Source organism: Biomphalaria glabrata, chromosome 14 (genome assembly GCF_947242115.1).
Source record: "Biomphalaria glabrata chromosome 14, xgBioGlab47.1, whole genome shotgun sequence".
Classification (NCBI taxonomy): Eukaryota; Metazoa; Mollusca; class Gastropoda; family Planorbidae; genus Biomphalaria; species Biomphalaria glabrata.
Genome location: NC_074724.1, coordinates 26,715,944 through 26,734,479, shown reverse-complemented (window position 1 = coordinate 26,734,479; position 18,536 = coordinate 26,715,944). Strand labels below are relative to the sequence as shown.

At 35.8% G+C, this 18,536-nt stretch overlaps 1 protein-coding gene across 3 annotated transcripts in view; it reads right to left on the bottom strand.

Moving 5' to 3' along the window:
- Positions 1 to 6,393, bottom strand: part of LOC106055176 (protein capicua homolog) — a 47,809-nt gene extending 41,416 nt beyond the window's left edge. For 2 of the 3 annotated variants that reach the window (XM_013211338.2, XM_013211340.2), the window contains exons 1-3: positions 6,264 to 6,393; positions 979 to 3,317; positions 137 to 316 (exon numbers count right to left, since the gene is read on the bottom strand). In XM_013211338.2, the coding sequence (XP_013066792.2) occupies positions 137 to 316; positions 979 to 3,311 (2,513 nt within the window). In that variant the 5' untranslated portion in view covers positions 3,312 to 3,317; positions 6,264 to 6,393. Of the gene's footprint in view, positions 1 to 136; positions 317 to 978; positions 3,318 to 5,885; positions 5,960 to 6,263 lie in introns of those variants that run through there. The other variant, XM_056009928.1, reaches the window with a different exon arrangement.
- Positions 6,394 to 18,536: the final 12,143 nt, after the last annotated feature.

The following is an 18,536-nucleotide window of genomic DNA, read 5'->3' as shown; positions in this document are numbered from 1 at the left end:
AAAGCATCAGACAAAAGCTTTTGTGACATGTATTATGTCGCTGATCACGATAGTTGTCTGAACTTTGCAAGTAGCTAATATCAAAGATATGCGATGACCAGCTTTGGCAGCTCTATAACTGATAAAAGTTATCTACCTGTGTGACATGTGCCTTTCTCTGTCTTGCTCTTGCTGACCTTCACCTGACCACTCCATTTGTCCTTCTTTTAATGGAATCTGTCTGCACCCAGAGAAAGGAGGGGCTGGCCTCAGATTTTTGCCTTTAAGCGAGAGGTGCCGGGAACAATATCCCCGTCGCTGAGATTCTTTAGTACACCTATACAAAACAAAATGAAAACATTTTATTAGTTATGCAGCACAAACTGTTCATAAGGTAACAAAACATGATGGTGAAATGGACTTAAAAAATTATAGTTATAGTTGTTGCTTGCTTTTGAAAAGATTTGCATGTTATATTGCCAAAGATATCAGACCACAGCCTATACTGATATATTCTAATTAATATTCCCTATCAAAAGAGCCAGGTTTTTGTTTTTGAAAGAAATAATTGACAAATATCAAGAGCACACATCAGATTAAACACACACAAAAGATTATAAATCAGAACAAAAAAGTTGTATAGAACTGTCAAAAACATGTATGTTTTACTAGGTTAAATCAAATTTCTACTATATATTGTTTAGTATTTTAAAAACATCACAAAAGGTTTGTTTTGCATGCCTTGATGTAAAATAAGTATGTTTATAACAAGTTTTGCTGAAATTTACTTTCTATATATGAAAAAAAAATGTGCGTTTATATTTTTTTTACAATCCTTAGGGGTGAAAAAACATTTTACTTTTTGAATAATCGATAAAAAGTTTTTTGAGTTATAATAAAAACTCTTGCTTGATCATGTTATAAGGAAATATAAAATTTATGAAGAAAAAAAATTCTGAAATTTAATAACTATTAATTGCTTAAAATAAAGCTAATTACCCTTCTCGAGAGCATAACCTTCTCCACTGCTTTCCATTAAACTTTTTTCTAACTCCATTGGGGGCACTAACCACATCCCCTTTCTTGTATTTGCCATTCAAAGGTGACCTAGGAGTACTAGACCGAGAGCTCTCTGTCGACTGTGCACTTCTACTCCGATCGGGGTCACGCTTCTTGGGTGGGTTTCTTCGCCCATTTTGTGACCTGGAACCAGATCCAGGGGTAGCACTTCCAGATCTGGGTGTGCTCATGCCAGAGGAATCAAAGCTTATAGAGTCATTCATCATGTCATCATCGGAAGTGTCTGCATGCTCAATAGAGCCAGCACTGGAAGAGACAGGCCTCTCTTGGCGGTACATTACTCCAACCTGATTTGCTGAGTTATGAAGCTGTGCAACAGGGGAAAAACAAAGTTCACTGCTGTCACCTGCATTGCTCACACTTGCTGCAGTAACATCTTCCAGGTCATCATGCCATGGCGGCTGAAGAAGTCTAATATTAACCCGAGAGGAACTTATTTCTTCTGGCATGTTATCTCTGTAGTGATATGGTTCATTATTCTTTTTAAGCTTGATCCGAAATGTCACTGGGTTGAGACGTTTTTCAACGATGATCCCTTCGTGAAATATGTTTGTTTCTTGGTTGACCCTAACACAAACAACACGACCAACAGTAAGTGCATTTGGCTGTGGATAGTTGTCACCAACCAGTAAACAGTTATGTGGGTCAAACACATTTGAGAAGATCATGGCTTCATGGTCTGAATCAAATTCAACATTTATGTCCTGATTGTTTTGGTGGATCCACTTGATTACAGCCACTTCAAATACACCCTTTCTCTTGGCCAACACTCTAAGGTTCTTCCAGTCTCTCAAATCAAGCAAGGGTTTTTTGGCTGCTGGCCCCATCAATGAGCCTGTTGCTAATGCAGAGACATTCAAAGCAGGAGAAGTAGGAAACTCATCTATTTCTGCAGCTTTCCTTTTCTTGGGTGGAATGGCTATGTGCTTTTTCTCAATATCATGGTGGGTCTGTTTTTGATTAGAGACCATCTCATGCTGAAAAACAGCTTGATCCCCAATAGATAATCTACCTTGACTGTCTGGGTGCACAGACGAGTAAGATGAAAGAGGCGATGGTGTGGAGAGTGACATATTAGCTAGGGTCATTGCCGCTCCTGATGATGATGGGGTGCCAGATTTTAATCTCATACCCCCACTAAGCTGTTGACCAAGAATAGACACAGTTGCCACTGAATCACCTCCTGCCACATGAAGAATTGAGGATAGAGGTGTCTGGTTTTGTGTATTTATACCTGACACGGTCTGCAAGTTAATCCTAGTTGGAATAGAAGAATATGTAGAACTCACTGGCATGTCTACTTGATAATTAGAAAGTTTTACATATCCAGCCTGGGGAACATTACTCACAAGAGACAATTTTTGAGCATAATCTGTAAAAGGCACCAAGTTAGTGCCATCTGCAGACATTGCCATAGAAGTCATATATGGGCTGACATTCACTTCATTGCCCCCATAGCTGCTGTTAGTCACCAAGTTTGTGGGAGCTAAGCTAACAGATGTTTTCAAGTACATGCTGTTCATGACTGCCATTGAATCAGAAATGGGAGCTGAAGTCTGAGGTAAAAGAGGCTGAGTAAAAACAATTTTCCCCATCACTGAAGTTGGTGTAGAGGTCAAAACTCTGGAGCCAGAGCGGTTGAAGTCTGTTGATGATTCCTGTTTAATCAGCATCTGATTACCAGTCCTGCTGGGAGATGCTGATGAATTAACATTCATTATAGAGTCTGATTCTAGTTTTATCTCTGAAGGAGAGTGTGTGTTTGAGGTTTGGGGTGAGTCATTGTTTGATTTCCCTTTAGATTTAGTTTGAGATTTTAAAGTGGCATCCTTACGGGACAGACGAATATTTCTCCCACCTCTTGCGGTGGCAACAGTTGGAACTGCAAGTGGCTGAGTCCCAGACTTGTTTTGGCTTTTTTGGAGCCTTCTGACATTACTTGCATCCAAAGACTCTTGGGTATCAGAATTAGTCTTTTCATCTTCATCAAGTGAGCTTTTAGAATTAGACGATCTGTCGCTTTCAGGGGAAAGTTTTTGATCATGGGAATAATCCTGGTTTAGGTTGCTTTGAGTTTCTTCCCCTGAAAACTTAATAGCAGAGTTCCCTGTATTGCTAGGAGAATTCTCAGCAGAATCTTCAGAAACTGTGTTAGCATTTCTACGTCTTGCTTTGGAGTTTCTAGCTGACTGAGCAACAACATTAGATCCATTGGAACCATTTCCCTTTTTCTTATTTTCACGCCGCTTCATTTTCACCTGCAAACAGGAAAAAAATCATTAAAATTCAGTTTCATATTTTTTCAAATAGATCAAAAATGTTTCATGCTACATTGACATATATGCCATTTGTTTAAAATAAAGAGAGACAGGCAATGAAACTATGAAAGACACACAAAGAAAAGAACAATGTTAATGAATAAGATCCAAGTACAACAGAAAAAATACAGTAGATGGGTTTGTACACCATGCCCCAGAGATTCTAGTACAATATTCAGATACAGTATTTCAAATCTAGAATGTCCATTTAGTCACACAAGCATATTTCAATTTCAAAATATCTATCCTAGACATTTGGATGGTGCATTAAATATCTGCAGTAATGAAAAAAATCAATGTCAAAGGGAAAAATCTTTCTGAAAATGTCATTTGTGAGTTTATTGAACTAAGGCATAATGTCTACCAGATAGCATATGTGTTATATAAAATAAAAAAGTTAGGAAACATTTTTTTAAATGCTAATACAACTTTTTATGTACTGGTAATTAAAAATGCTTTAAAACTTCCTGAAATGTGTGGATATTTTGTATTTTATGTTTGCTCTCAGTTCAATATTATATAAATTATAAATATATATATATAGACAAAGTGTTCACAGGAAACAGTCTTTCTCTGGCAATTTTTAGGGTCAACGCCCTGCAGAAATTCCATATACCTTTCAACAAAGATATTGATAGTTCCAATTCTATCTTAGACAATACAGATAAAGCAAGTGATCTTCATGACACTGCATATTGTCTAGTGGATGCTTGACAGTGTTTAAGTGAGAGAAGGGGGTGGGAGATGTTCTGCTCTTTCTGCTCTTTGTCTCTCAGTAGGCACAGACAACATATATATATAATAGCAAACACCAAGCGGCAATGCTAGAAATAATTGATGGCAGGGTGTTGAAGGATTAGTTGCTGGGTTGTTATGGTTGATGAAAAGGAATATTGCACAAGAAATTTTTTTTTTTTTTTCAAATTGTACCAGGTATAAATGACTTCAAATTAAATCCCTTTTATAAGAGTAAAAATTGATTTCTGTGGAACATTGAGTATGTAATCTGAATTATCTGGATTCCACTGTTTTTAATTAGGTTATGTTTTAGTACCAGTATTTCTAAGTTACAGTTCAGTGTTATATTTATGCATTTTCTCTACTTTTCTCAAGTCTTCTGGACTAGGGGTTTTCGATGCTTGGTAATTATACTCAAGCCAAATTATATATTTATTTATTATAAACCTCATTTTAGATATTTAGGGTTTCTTAACATTTTTTCAAAAATATTTTTTATTGTATGAGGGATCACAAATAGATTTATAATGCAGAGATCAATATTCTAGATTTATTATTAAGCTAACCAAGGTTTAATAGTATAATTTTATTTTATGATATTGTTAGATTTAGAATTTAGATCTACATCTATTTTAACAAAAGCTAGATCCCCCCCCAAGTCTAGAGGTATACCAGCTTAATCTTAAAATTAAGATTAACTCATTGATGGTTTAATGCAATCAAAGATTAGTTAGTTAGTCTAGTCTAGTCTATATCTAGATCTATATAAATTTAGAATAGATCTAGATTATTCTAGATCTAGATATTCAAAATCTAAGTCTAAAGATAGATCTAGATTTTAGTAAAGCCTGAGACTAAAGTAAACCATTACTGTACAGTGTACATAGATCTAGCTAGAATCTAGTCATAATTACACACAAATGACTATACTATAGTATAGTCTATAGGTCTAGATCTATTTAGAATCTAGAGCTAGAATACCTACCTAGTCTAGAGTCTAGATCTAATAACTTTTTAATAACTTAATAACTAGATCTAATACTAGTAATGTTTGTTTGTTTTACATGTTTCGGATGTTCCTTCAGAGTTGAGGATAATTACTTCCTAGTCCAAACCTCCCGCAAGACAACGGGGGATGGGAGCGGGCAGGGTTAGAACCCTGGACCATCGATAAATCTGATCGACAGTCCAGCGCGCAAACCGCACGACCAGACATCCATCCATTCTAGAATATAGTCAATAGTCTAATCTAGACTAGATCTAGAACTAATCTAGATAATTAAATATCATTAATAATATAACATTATAAACATACTTTTTTTATCAAAGTACCTACAAAAAGAATATAGTCTAGTCTAGAACTCTAGAGTCTAGATCTAGAATCTATATAAAAATCTAAATCTAGATCTAACTATTAATACTATACTCTAGATCTATATACTATATATAACTAGTCTTTTAGTCTAGTATTTACTAATTTAGTCTATAACTAGACTAGATTTGACTAGACCTATCACTATCTAGATTCTATTCTAGATAATAAGATATCCCTAGGCCCTCTAATTAGTCTAATAGATCTAGGAATCTAGAGTCTAGTCTGACTCTAAGCCAAGTGACAAGTCTCTAGATCTAGAAGTCTAGTAGATGATCATGATAGATCTAATCTAGAGTCTAGACTATGACTCTAGAGTAGTTAGAATATCACTCAGAATATGAATATGTGAATGTGAGTATTATGAGTCAAAGTCAAGTCTAAAAAAATCCACCAACTTAAATTAGAGAATGAGTTTATTTTATTATTTTAGAATTAGATCTAGATTACATCTAGATTCTAGAAGCTTAGAAGAGTAATTAGTCTAGATCTCGATCTAATTCTAATCTGTCTACAAACATCGCCATTGAGTAACGTGAAAGTGAAGGATATAGATGTATTAGATCTATGCCGTGATACTAAAAATAGATTTTTACACTTAACCGTGTATACGTCACGACCTGCGAAACTACTTGGTCCTAGCAAAGCCATTGACGTAGATCTTTGATACAATTCAAGCCTTTTTAAAATCATATACAATACGCTGAATACTAGATCTATATTTGAATCCACATGTAAGAACGACTAGATCTAAGTAAAAAGCAAAAACAGTTTACCTGTGTAAATGTACATTCCTTTTAGTCGTTAGTCCATTTTCCTGGACCCTTCGTACGTTACACCATAGTCCTAGCTGGAATCCGATGCAGCTAAAAAAGGTGAATGGGAACAAGAACTAAGAAGAGTATTGAGCCGTTCTCATTGGTAAAGGACCTACCTTGCGGCCACTTGTATGCATTTTGATTGGCCATAAAATGATATTACGCGATAGAAAATATCTTCACATTACTTGGGTTTTTAATTCTTTTGTACACTACTTTGCAATAATTGGATACCATGCAATTGATATTTCTTAATATTTTCTTATAAAATAATAAACCAAACTTGCTAAATTAAACCTTATTTGTGCATTTGTAGAATAGCGATAAGTGATTGTAGATACACACGATATGCAAATAATATTATTACGCGTGTTTTCTAGCCAATGAGTTATCCACAAATATAGGTCACACACACCGCCACACGTTCTGTGATGGATTTTCACTGTGTGCGTATGCAGTTACTATGCAGCTTTACTATGGTTCGTAGTAGTGCTCGATCCAGGGCCATCCTGCAGACGTATCCACCCAGTTTGCATTCTTTGTACGGCTGAATTTTAAAGACCACATTGGTTTTGGAGGAAAAAAATTCTAATAGAAAGAAACCTACTATTTAGAAAATGTAATAAATCGTGGAAATATTTTTTAATGTCTATATATTTCTTAATTAACGTATCAGGGGGAAAAAATGGGTTTTTAAATCTTGTGTCATTGTCATAAATAGATACCGCGTGACCTAACATCACTGCTAATTTTACGCCTACCCAAAAAAATGAAGCTTATTGTAAATCGACGCCTGTCGTCTGGCTATCTGCTAGACTAGTTAATATGTGAAGGTAGTGGGCGACACGCAGTTTAAAAATCTACAAGAGGAAATAGGCTATAACGACTACATGAATAAAAAAAAAAAAAACACTCTGGGTTGCTTATAATAGATATAGATCTATAGGCCTACTTTATCGTTGAGATCTAGGCTATGATCTTTTTAAGCTTACGATACCACTTTTTTTTATTGGCTTACAGTGGCGTAAGAAAGAAATACACCCTCCAGTCAGATACAATTGTCCACAATGTACTATCTGAAAAAAAAAAGATGTCAAGCAAGGATTCCAGAAGTACGTTTGCAAATAATGATGTACTTCTTCTGTTAAAAGATGCGTCTACGAAATTCACTATAATATATAGGCCTACGAAATAAACCCGTTAAATTCTACAGCATTTGATGTGCTGAGATTATTCATCAAATATTGTATAAGTGCTCCTTCTTCACTAGCGCTATTAGAGCATGGAATGGGTTGCCTGAGTTAGCCAGGAAAACCAGTGACTTGGCAGAATTTAAGTCATTGGTTATTATGCATGACTAAATGCATGACGCGTAGGACGTAATCATCTTCTTTTTTGAAGTAACGTCTGTATTATATAAGATAAGATAAGATTGTGTAATCCTAGATCTAGAATTTAAACTTTACTTTTGTTGTCTTTTTTTTGTGTGTGTGTCCTTCTTTGTAAGGATATATATTTGTCCTCCTTTTTGTCCTCCTCTGGGTTAGCTGGTGTCTGGTAACCCTAGATAATGATCAAGTTTAAATTTGTTTATTTGCATTATTGTATGTATAAGCATTTATTTTGTTATTGCATACAAATTACAAAATTACTTTTTTTTTTTTTAAATTAGGCCTACTAGTAATAGAAGTTGTTCTAAAATGTTTAAGTTGCATGCACACGACTTCTACATAACATTAATGGCCGTGGGTGCCTATTTTTGAGTGACACAAGTTATTTATTAATGGAATGATTATTTTTTTTAATGATGAAATATACATTTATAACCTATACATGGTTTTAAAACTGAGAACGGAATAGCATGGTGATCAAATGTGCAAACATGAACACCGAATGACTTTATTGACTAGTCTTAATTAGTTTTTGCTATTTTGTTAATTATGATTAAAATTTTTATTTTTAATTAAACATTGGGACACTTCATTATGTGGTTAGTAAAAAGACTTCTTGATAGCAGTCTTAACTTTCTTGACTTTGCTAGATTAAAAATTAAAGCTAAAATATATATATATCTACGAACATGGGCGTAGCCAGGGGGGGGGGTTCTTGGGGTTCAACCCCCCCCCCCCCCGAAATGAAATCCCCCCCCCCTGAAGGGGGTGGGACGGAATTTAGAGACTGATTTTTGCTTTCATTTTGTTTATTTTAGGTGAGATTTTAATACTAAATCATCACTTACCACAGCACAGCCAAGGCAGTTTTGAGTTAAAAACCCTCTACCAGGGGGTTTTGAGTTTAAATCCACCTACCAGGGGGTTTTGAGATTTAAAAAACCACTATCAGGGGATACAAATCCCTTTACCAGGGGGCTTTGAGTTTAAACCCCCCTACAGGGGGTTTTGAATTTTAAACCCCCTACCAAAGGTTTTTGCAGTTAAATCCCCCTCTTCTATAAAACAAAACAAAAAAAATGCAAACAACAATCCCCAAATTCTAACAGCACAGTTGAGGAAGATTTTGATTTTAAAACCCCATCCAAAATTTACGATAACCCCATCTTCAATATAAAAAAAGCAAATTACACACTAAAAATTCTATGAGCGTAGCCAAAGGGGTTTTGAGTTTAACCCCCCTCCCCTTCCAGTTGGGGTTTGAAGCTAAAAAGTACTTCTTCAATATAAAAAAAAAGCAAATTACACACTATAAAATCTATGAGCGTAGCCAAAGGGGTTTTGAGTTGATGGCTTTTTCTTTAAAGTTTAAAACCCCTCCAGATGGTTTTGAGTTTAAAATTCCCCTACAGAGCGTTTAGAGTTGAAAACCTCTCTCTTCAATATTATTTTAAAGCAAACTACAGTCACCAAATTCTATGATCGTAGCTAAATGGGGTTTTGAATTAAAAACAAAACAAAACAAAAAAAACAGAGATTTTTTAGTTTAAAACCCCTCAACAGATGATTTGACGAAAAAACTTTCCTTTTCGATATAAAATCTAAAGCGAAATACAGGCATGTAATTCCAAGAGCGTAGTCAAGAAAGGTTACAAATTTCTACCAGTGGCTTGGGCTCCATTAATTAAGTGTGAATAGTCTTCTACCGAAATTGAAAATCATTAAATGTGTCTCAACAAAGATGGCTAAGACAGTTTTTTTATTAGTCAGTCATAGAGATCGGGTCTAAATCAAAGAAATCATATGCCGAACTGGGAGTCGAATCCTTAGTAAGGTTGTGACAGAGCGTCGCATGAGGTTTTGCGGGACATGTTTTCCGACAAAATGAATTACGCAAAATAAGAGTTGCGGAAACAGCTTGCCGGAAAATGCGCCGAACGGCGTAAGAGGGTCTAAGTCAGTAAGAATAGCACATTAGGTTTTTGAAATAAAACTTTTTAATAGCCGTTTTAATAGCCCTGCCACTGGTAAAAATGTGTAACCACTCTTGAATACGCTCTTGGAATTAAGTTACTGTAGTTTGCTTTAGATTTTATATCGAAAAGAGAAGTTTTATCGTCAAAATCATCTGTAGGGGGTTTTCCACCTCAAAATGCTCTGTAGGGGGATCTTAAACTCAAAACCATCTGGAGGGGTTTTAAACTTTAAACAAACGCCATCTGTAGAAGAGGGGTTTAAACTCAAAACCCCCGATTGGATTGGCTACGCTCAAATAATTTTAGTGTGTAATTTGCTTTTTTTTTTATATTGAAGAGGTATTTTTAGCATTAAACCCCTCTGAATTGGGGTTTAAACTCAAAACCCCTTTTGGCAACGCTCATAGCATTTTGATTGCGTAATTTGCTTTTTTTCTTACACTGAAGTTGTATTTTTTAGCCTCAAACCCCCCTGGCGGGGGGTTTAAACTCAAAACCCCTTTGGCTGCGTTCATAGATTTTAGTATGAGTAATTTGCTTTTATTTATATTGAAGAGGTACTTTTTAGCTTCAAACTCCACTGGAGGGGAGTTTAAACTCAAAACTCCTTTGACTACACTCAAAACATTTTGAGTGTATAATTTGCTTTGTTTTTATTATTAAAGCGGTATTTTTTACCTTCAAACCCCGCTGAAGTGGGGTTTAAACTAAAAACTAAGTCAAAACCCATTTAGCTACGCTCATAAAATTTGAGTGCGTAATTAACTTTTTTTTTATATTAAAGAGGGGGTTTGTCGTAAATTTTGGAGGGGGTTTTAAAAACAAAATCTTAACTGTGCTCTTGGAATTAGGGGATTTTCGTTTGCATTTTTGTTTTGTTTTGTTTTATAGAAGAGGGGGGGTTAACTGCAAAAACCCCAAGTAGGGGGTTTCAAACTCAAAACCCCTAGTAGGGGGTTTTAAACTCAAAACCCCTGGTAGGGGGTTTAAACTCGAACCCCCTGGTGGGGGGTTTTAAACTCAAAACCCCCTGGTAAGGGATTTTAAACTCAAAACCCCATTGGTTGTGCTGGGGCAATTGATGGTTTAGTATTAAAATCTCACCTAAAATAAACAAAATCAAAGCAAAAAATCATTCACTAAATTCCAATCCCCCCCCAGGGGGGGGGATTTCATTGGGGGGTGGGGGTTGAACCCCAAAACCCCCCCCCCTGGCTACGCCCATGAAGTGTATCAATTAGTTCGGATCAGTCAGGTAATTAAATTTCGTTATATATCTAGACTATACTGGACTTACAATAATACATTTCTGTGATTAGAAATATTTTTTTACTCATTGTTTTTGTTTAGCGAAATTTCATGCTTTTAGCTTTCTCAATACTCTATGATCCCATATCACTTGTCTGGACCAGTTGGAAAGGGGTAAAGGGGGATCGCTTTTTAAATGTATTTAAAAAAATGGAAACGACCTGAATTCGAACTTATGGGCTTAAAGCCTTCTCAGCTTTTTCAAGCCAACGCGATAACCACTCTACTTGCGAATAGTCCATGAACATGGAAGATTGTAACGATGTCTATTGTTTCTATTTCATTTCGTACGCGTGAGCTATTGGTCTAAACTGCCCACAGGTTGTGACGTTGCAGGTCAGTGTTAAGGCTCTCTATAACGAATGGTCTTTGTTCTATCAGCTGAGTTATCCTTATATTTCGTTTTGGCATTTTGGTTGACGAATTAAATTGTAACCTTTCCATAACACTAACACACACAAACACATGCATAAAATAATGGTAGGTCTATGTAAACTTATACAATCAAACACGTCATATGTTTACAAGTTTCGGATGTTCCTTCAGAATTAATAATCTATTTCGTAGTCCAAACCTCCAGCTGGACGACAGGGGATGGCAGCAGGCAGGGTATGAACCTGAGACCATCGAGAAAGCCGAACGGCAGTCCAGTCGAAACCAATCGCTACAGAAGGCCTTTACACTGACCTGCAACATCACAACCTGTAGGCAGTTTAGACTTTTGACCGATAGCTCGTTGCCACGTCACACATACGAGATGAAATAGAATGTTGTGGGACGGGTCAAAAGTCATGAGCCATTCACTAAAAAAAAAAAAGATATTCAAATATCACTTTCAATTTCTTTTGTTTTCAATCAAAATGTTAAAAAGTGTGTCTATCTGGGAAGCACCATATCAGCAAATGCCAACCTAGATGATAAGGTAGACTTTCGTGTTGCTCGTGCCAGTGCTGCTTTTGGCAGACTTCAAGAACAAGTGTGTCAACGGAGAGGACTCAGCATATCCACAAAACTGAAACACTACAGTGCTGTAGTGCTCCTTTATATGCACCAGAGTCCTGGACCTTATTTACCCGCCACATAAAAAAAAAGCCAAACTCCTTCCACCTACGCAGTTTAAAAGGTAAATTCATACGGTGCATTGGTCTGACCACATACCAGAAACTGAAAAATTACAGTTGTCTAACATGAACAGTATCAATGAGACAGTAAAAAGGTCCCAGTTTCTATGGGAGGGACATGTAGTCCGTATGCCTGACAAACGTCTTCTGTTCGGGGGAGTTGTGTGCAGGAAAGCGCTCCCAGGGAGGTCAATAGAATTAGCGCATAAAGACACCCGTAATGTTGACATTCACGGCTGGAAAGCACTAGCTCTCGATTACTCCTCATGGCGTGAAGCTGTGCGTGTCGGAGTCAAGACATATGAAGCAAGGAGAGTGGCCAGCGTGAAAGAGCGTCGAACCAACAAAAAGCTGAGAAAAGAAGCAGGCCTGTCTGTAAGTTTGTATACCTAACCATTCCACGTATGCGGCCGGCTTTTTAAAGTGTGGACTTTACAGTCATCTTCGAGTTCATAGGATATTAGAAATGTGCTCATTCTCGATCACGAAGGAGGAGCTATAGACTTTGCCGGTATTCATAATTTTAAATAGTCTTCTATGTCCTTCATTTTCTTTAAGTCATAGAAGAATGAAGCAATGGCTGTTATGCAAGGGAGAAAAATGCTCATTTGAGTTTGTGTGTCTATTTGTAGGAGTTGTACCCCTTGTATAACTGTGACAAACATGTTTTTTGATGCCGATTATTATAAAAATTGTGGATGTATTGTCGAATGTTTTACATTACACACTATTCATTCTAAGTTTTATTATGTTTGATATGCTCTACTACAGGGGTGGGCAACCTTTTTCTTTCGAGGGCCGCATTTAAAAAAAAATTGAAGAATGGGGGGGGGGGCGCATATATATATGTATTTGTATATGTACTTACAACTAGCGAACTGTGTATAATATCTTTGAATTAGCATTTATGCTGTATTATGCATTTACATTGTATTTTTTTTACACTCCCAATGGAGGAATTGAAAGAAGAAATAGCAAGATCTGAAGCTCATTTGTGACTTTTTTTTATTTTTGTCATGTAACTGTCCTTTTACATCACAACATTTCGCCACAGATTAATAACAGTTGTACTTAATGTGAAGTATTTAACTTTTTACACTCGTGCATAATGTTCCGGAACTGTGGAACTAGCTGTTATCTTTGTGACTGCTTTCAAATGACAGCCAGTCAACATCTACAAGTTCTATACTTGTTTATTTGTAATGAAAATGCTTTTTCACAGATCATGTGGACCCAAATAAAGTTTTGCAGCAAATTTTTTTAAGGTGTGGAAATACAGCTTCTGGCACCCATAAAGCTCCCGCGGAAGAATTGACTGACCCTAATTTCTCTTACAGGTCATAATTTGCTAGGCGTTATGTTTTCTGTAGCTGAATCAGCTTCTGCACTAATACCCTCAGGGGTACTGACAAATTTTCCAAGTTCTTAAATACGGTTTCAAATTCCAAAATCAATGAATTCAAATAAGTTATTTATTTTATTATATTTCACTATAAATAGTTTCACCTTTTAGCATTGGAAAATGACAAAAAATGTTTTCACTTGCGTATCTGGAGAAATGGGAAAGCTTTGAAAAAAAATTAACATGCACATAGCCTACATTTTATGTTCAAACAGACCATTGCAATATCTTGTTCTGTAAAACGAGAAATATGTCTTCCACTTTTAAATAGAAATAATAGTAACAAAGTCACAGTATATGTCCCCCAAGGAACATACACAATTTCTTCCTTGAGATCCCATATTCTTCTCATTACCTTGCACATGCTAAACCAGCGAACACTACTATGGTTGTTGGAATGTTTTGTTTTCAAATCTTTAAGTACTTACCTGAACTGTCTGTGGTTAAGACCTCTTGCTCTAATAAGTTTGATCACTGAGATAATTGGATCAATACTATGTTTAATATACAATGCAGTTTAGAGATAATGATTGGGATATTGTTCTTTAATTTAATTTATTTTTCTCAGTCAATGCACAGAATCCATCTGTTGTTACAATTGCCATCTTGTTTCAAGCCAATTCAACACTTTCAACAGTTATTTATAAATTATAGTACTGAATAAATACTGGCATGAGTTTGTGTCTTTGACTGAATGTTTTGAAATAAAAATAATCTTCGTTTACTTTAAACTTTTTAGAATGACAGTTAGAGACAATGTTTTTTTAGGCTCTTAATCATATGAGATAAGAGTCAGAAGGTTCAATAATTTATATAGAAATTTGTTTATAATATATTTGGATTATATAGTCAGTGAGCACACTTGATTTCTGTAGGTGTCCGCGATCTGCATAAAACACTCTGGTGGGCCTCATGTGGCCCGCATTACGTAATTTGCCACCCCTGCTCTAGTAAATTTTTTATGCTTTCTTTTTTTAGATTAAGTAACAGTAAGTCGAGTTTATGAGTCTGAGATTTTCCATATGATCTACAGAAATTCAGGAACTCTCTTGAAGCAAGCTGTGGCCCACTATCTGACCTAGGTATTTCATGGCATGTGAATATTGCTTCTTTGCTTCGATGATATCTGATGTAGTTTCCTGTGGCAGTTCTTTGACATCAATAAACTTTGAGAAGTAGTCAACTAGAAGCACATACTTTTTCCCCTCAAAGTTAAACAGATCACATTCAACCATTCTGTATGGGAGGTCTGCTGCCTTGGTAGGTATTAGCGGTTCTGACACATTTTGATTCTTTTGTTCAGAACATCTGCTACAACCCCTGGCACTGACGCACTAGTGTGCACATGTACATATAATACCAAATATGTTACATCGTCGTAAAATCATCTTCGTACTAATTAAACATTCTTGTTGCGAAGATTTTGGTTTTGGTTTTATTACTCACTATGTCTGTCTGATACAGATTTTGAACACGTTATTTCTCCCACTTCCCATTCTCGGATCAAGTTGAAACTTTGCACAACAAAACACGAAACAATGAAAAAAAAATTAAATTACATATTGATAATTATTTTTATATAGTGCAAAGGGAAATTAATTTTACAATATTGAAATATATTGCAGTGAGTGTGGAGTTCTTCTCCTTAGATAAGCCTTCATTAATTATGGAAAAGTCATCTACATATTAATGTACTACAGGCGAGAGAAATTTGACTATTGTAAAAGTCGAGAAGAATCGCCTCAGCGGAGACGTTTTGCAATTCTTCTTCAAAAGCTTTTTTTAGTTCATACTGCTGATGTTTTTCTAGAAAGCTGTAGATCTATGCCAAATATTGCCTTCTCTAAACTACCCTCAAGCTGTTACAGGTGGTAGGCTACTTGTAGATCTAGCACCAGACAGCTGGTAGACTAATAAACCATTGTGGGCGTAAAATATCGTAATTAATAAAACTTGAATAACTACCTTGTGAGTAATACTAAATATAACTTTATTTATAATATAGACAAAATGAACTTATGATAAAGAAATAAATACAGTAGACTTTAGTAATAATATATTTTAACAAATCTAACTCACAACAATAACACAACCTTTCAGTCTCACGTTCTGGAGTCATCTCCCCTAACCAAGTGACGCTAATACCACATAAGTTGCATCATTCACAACCAATCGCTTACCTCACCCCACCGTCACCATATAAACACACACACAAACAATTGGGGGCCCCGGGGGGGGGGATTTTCAAATTCTCCCCTCCCTTCCCCCACCCTAGCTACGCCACTGCTTAGACGCCAGCTTGCTTTGAATGTCACCTGGCAACATGCGGCTTCCGTAAGAGACAACTGGAGATTTATTACAAAGACTAAGGTTTACACATTTGAGACGAAATGGAAATTTACTGCTGAGGGTAGACACCAGGCCAGTTGTTCCTTTATCGAAGTCTACGTCTGTTCAAGCAGTTTCTCAGAAGCCACAGGAGTCACAAATGCTACGACTCTATCAGACTCTCTACAAACACAACTCAACTCAACACAACCGCATCAAGAACTTGACAACTCTGCTCCATCCAAATAACATTATACTTTAAGGAGTGTAATGTATAGTTCGTCCATCGTGGTTCGATGATGACCACTTTTGACATCCAGGGGACGCTGAGGGCTTTGCACTGAGGTTTGTCGCCTCATGTGGCTGGTGAGACCTATGTGAGCCTGGAATGTTTTGCTGCACACTTGGCAGGTTATTCCATCTGGAGCTAGTGTCATTGACCTTGCTTTTTTCTCTGACGCTTTTCTTCTGCCAGTGTTGTTCTCTTTTCCTCAGTAACCTGTGCGCCAGTTTTCACATCGCGACGCCATGATGTTGTATCATGTGCCTCTGTCTACCAGGTGGCTGAGTCAATGTTGAAGGCTCTCAGAGAAACTTTGAGGGTGTCCCTGAGGAGTTTTCTTTGACCACCTTGTGAGCGCTTTCCTTCCTTAAATTGGCCATACAGGAGTCGTTTAGGAATGCGGGGTCTTCCATTCTGCAGATGTTGTGGCCTGCCATCATATGACATACAGTGCGACATAACACCGATCTTCATTAATATCTGTAAATGCGACAACCTAAACTGCTTCTCACCTGCTGACCACACTGGCAATGATCCCCTTCTACAGCTCAGGCGGTTTCAACAAATCTCAAGTTCTGCTTCTCCATCAACTTAGATGGAATCACAGTCCACCATCTTGTCTCTACTTGTGTTCATCATGTCTCTTGAACAGTGCACTGGTGCGCACCAGCGTAGGAGCAGAGATAGAACAATACATTCATATATAACAAAGAAAATGTGTGTTTGACATAACCTTTTTCAATAATATGATATATACAATGGATGCAAGAATGTAATAGTGTAATCAATTTAAGTATGTAACAATGTAATAGTGTAATGAATTTAATAGTGTAAAGAATGTAATAGTGTGATGAATGTAATAATGTAATAGTGTAATGAATGTAAATAGTGTAATGAATTTATTAATATAACAATGTAATAGTGTAATGAATGTAAATAGTGTAATGAATATAATAGTGTAATGAATGTAATAGTGTAATGAATGTAATAGTGTGATGAATTTATTAATATAACAATGTAATAGTGTAATGAATTTAATAGTGTAATGAATGTAAATAGTGTGATGAATGTAATAGTGTAATGAATGTAAATAGTGTAATGAATGTAATAGTGTAATGAATGTAAATAGTGTAATGAATGTAAATAGTGTGATGAATGTAATAGTGTAATGAATGTAAATAGTGTAATGAATGTAATAGTGTAATGAATGTAAATAGTGTGATGAATGTAATAGTGTAATGAATGTAATAGTGTAATGAATGTAATAGTGTGATGAATTTATTAATATAACAATGTAATAGTGTAATGAATTTAATAGTGTAATGAATGTAATAGTGTGATGAATTTATTAATATAACAATGTAATAGTGTAATGAATTTAATAGTGTAATGAATTTATTAATATAACAATGTAATAGTGTAATGAATTTAATAGTGTAATGAATTTAATAGTGTGATGAATGTAATGAATTTAATAGTGTAATGAATTTAATAGTGTGATGAATTTAATAGTGTAATGAATGTAATAGTGTAATGAATATAATAGTGTGATGAAAGGTAATGGTGTAATCAATGTATCTTAAAACAGACGACGCTACACTAGTATCGTCTTTACAATAAAGTTTAATATTTTTTTAGTCCGGTATTGACAGTGGAGCATTCAATTTAGTACTGGACACAACAGCCGGAGTATATTCGATTCAGTAAGGGGGCATTCAAACTGAAAGGTGGGCATACATTTTTATTAAGGGAACATTCACACCGACAAGATAGACAATAACAACCATATTTAAATATGCCATTCCTTTTTCTTTTGATAATGAAAAAAAAGTATAAACTTAAAATAAATGAAAGAAACAAACAAACAAAAAAACTAACAAGAAAATACACACACATTAAAAGCGAACAAAAATGTTTCCTTTTTCAAGAAAGAATTCCTCCGATTATCTCAGTCTGGTTTCTCAACGGTGAGGTAAAAGGGGGGGGGAGAGGAGAGGAAAATATTGTTTCTATAGTCCATTTACACTCTATGGGGGGGGGGGGGAAGCACAACTATTTACAAAGAACCTCACATAACAGATGTGAGATTTATCTTTTAAATCTACTTAATTCAGTTGGATAGAAATTTGTATAATTCATCTTATCTTATAAAACACAGATGTTACTTCAAAAAAGAAGATGGTTACGTCCAACGGGTCATGCATGTTAACCAATGACTAAACTTCTGCCAGCGTAGTAGAAAAAGCTTCTTGTTGTGTTAGTATCATCTTCGTTCTCTTTTATTTAAGTGAGTTCCTTCATTTTCCACGCATATAGGCCTGTATAGGCTGCCTGGTGGCCCCACACAAAAATGGTTCCAGGGACATTTTCAATCGTTTTGGAGAAAGAGCAAACGTAACTAATTTACTTACAATAGCCCCCC